This window comes from Tupaia chinensis, unplaced genomic scaffold (assembly GCF_000334495.1).
Source record: "Tupaia chinensis unplaced genomic scaffold, TupChi_1.0 Scaffold139757_1, whole genome shotgun sequence".
Lineage (NCBI taxonomy): Eukaryota > Metazoa > Chordata > Mammalia > Scandentia > Tupaiidae > Tupaia > Tupaia belangeri.
In genome coordinates, this window is record NW_006199637.1 from 4,352,558 (window position 1) to 4,354,792 (window position 2,235).

At 46.3% G+C, this 2,235-nt stretch overlaps 1 protein-coding gene across 3 annotated transcripts in view; it reads right to left on the reverse strand.

Annotated features, from left to right (window-relative positions):
- EFR3B (EFR3 homolog B) overlaps positions 1 to 2,235 on the reverse strand; it is a 111,702-nt gene that overhangs the window by 49,138 nt on the left and 60,329 nt on the right. For all 3 annotated transcript variants that reach the window (XM_006162217.3, XM_027765800.1, XM_006162216.3), the window contains exon 4: positions 1,343 to 1,493. In XM_006162217.3, coding sequence (XP_006162279.1) covers positions 1,343 to 1,493 — 151 coding nt within the window. The remainder of the gene's footprint in view (positions 1 to 1,342; positions 1,494 to 2,235) is intronic.

The following is a 2,235-nucleotide window of genomic DNA, read 5'->3' on the forward strand; positions in this document are numbered from 1 at the left end:
ACCTCAAAACTTTTCTTTGGTGATATCTGCGGATAGATAAAGGCTTCACCTAAGACCTCTAAGATAGTTGTGTCTAAGCCACTTAAAGATCTAGAACTTAACTTTTGCCCTGAAGGGGAAGGAATAGTAATGAGGAAGCAGAATCTAAAAAAGCCACGAGGACACTGGCGTGTGTAGAGAGACATACGTGAAGCTGGGAGCTCTTTTCTAAACATTGTTTTTTCCTCTGAGAGATAAAGAGGGAGAGCATCCTCACTAGGGCCCTAGATGTAAGCCCCCCAGCCCGAGCACTCCTAGCCAGCCAGGATCGTGAGCACACACTGGCATGTGTAAGTCCACAGAGACCCAAAACCACGCTCGCCCATGTGAATACAGCCTCACCTGAACAGTGCATGGCCGCTGGGCCACTGAGCCGGCCCTCAAGCTGGGAGTGACATACCCAATAGCTCTTCCCTCACAAAATCGAAATCTACGGGAGCAGCCACTCATACTGAGACAGGTTGGAGGACTTTGGAGATGGAGTTTAACCTATTCATGGCATCGGTGAAAAGACTGAGGCCCATAAATGCAGCCAGCTCTATGTCACACAGCTAAGGAAGGACAGAATAGGCTGAACCATTTCCTGCTTCCCCTGGTCTCCAGATCTGGCACCTCTGTCCTGCAGACAGATGCATAACCTAGGCCAGCTCTCGTGGTACACCCTATGGAGCCCTGGACACCCCGAGCCCTCAAAGGAAGGCCTCTGTTTCCACCTATTTTTATATGTATACGACATAATGGTTATGTCGCTGGACTCCCATGTGGCTGACTGCAATTCAAGTATCAGACCCAGTGGCTTACACTCATGCCAGGCACATGTGTGTGCATGCCCAAAGTCCCGAGAGAAGAATGAAGAAGGAACTGTGGCATGGTCATCCCCCTGGGGGATGATTTCTCATTTTCATCTGTCTCTCTCTGTCTTTCCTGCAAGCACACACACCCTGTAGCAAAAATCTCTCAAAAAAATTGTTTAAAGGAACATCTATTAGTAAAATATGTTTGAAGATCAGCCTTAAGGTAAATGTATTAGATAGTGTATGCTTTAAAATGGTGAATTTTATTTTTTAAAATGATTAAAGTTGGATATAAATGATAATGTTTATTTATTTAAATTAAAACACCAAATGCCCCTTTGGATGCTGAGATAATTAGTGGGTTGCACTTAAGGGTCAAAGACCAAACAGGAAGGGAGCTTAGCAACGCTGGCTCAGAGGTCTCTTAACTCCACCCTAGTTCCTCATCGCCCCCACATCCCCACCCCCCAACCCAGCTGGGAGACCCAGAGCCCCTGGGGACTCCTTACTGAGTTGGTGCCGAGGATCTGCAGGTTGGGCTTCTCCGACTCCAGCAGCTTGGCCACCATCTTGAGGAAGCTCTCCACGAAGAGGTTGATGCTCTGGCAGTGGCAGGCCATGAGCAGCTGGTCCAATGCCTCCATGGCGATGCACACGTACCTGGGGAGATAGCACCATGGGCGCCACTGGGGCCTGCCCTCTCGCCCCCATAGCCTGACTGGACAAGCTGGGCATTAATGGTGAGACCTCTTGGGCATACCTGGCTCCTCTATAGGCTGCCAATATCTGGGTGGCCATTCCAGCAAGTACCCACTCCAGCCCAGGACTGAGAACCAGAATGAATCAGAGCTGGAAGGCAGCCTGGAGACCAACTCATCTGGTCTCTTATTTTAAAGATTAAGAACAGAAGGATAGAGATGATAAATCATCTCATGATTAGAAAATAAGCAGAAAGGATTGATGCCCAGAGGAGCAAATTCTGAACCTAAATCCCCTGAGATCAGAGAATTAATCCATGTCAAAAATGTTTATAGGTGGCATGGTGGTTAGGGCACTAGACTCCCACATGGTTGACAGAGGTTTGAATCCTAGACCTGGTGGCCTTTTCTCACCTTTTCTCTCTCCGCTCTGTGAGCATGTGTGCCCTAAAGCAAATTTTAAAATAATAATAAATAAAATAATTAAATATTTTTAAATAAAGTGTTTATTGAGTGCCCACTGAGGAAGGTAATGTAATTTTTAAAGATTTATTTTGGGACCAGTGGATGGTGTGATGGTTAAGGTGCTAGATTCCCACATGGCCGACCATGGTTCAAGTCTCAGACCTGATGGCTTGCTTTCTCGATTTCCCTCTCTTTCTCTCTCTGGTCAAATTAAATAATAATAATAATAATAATAATAA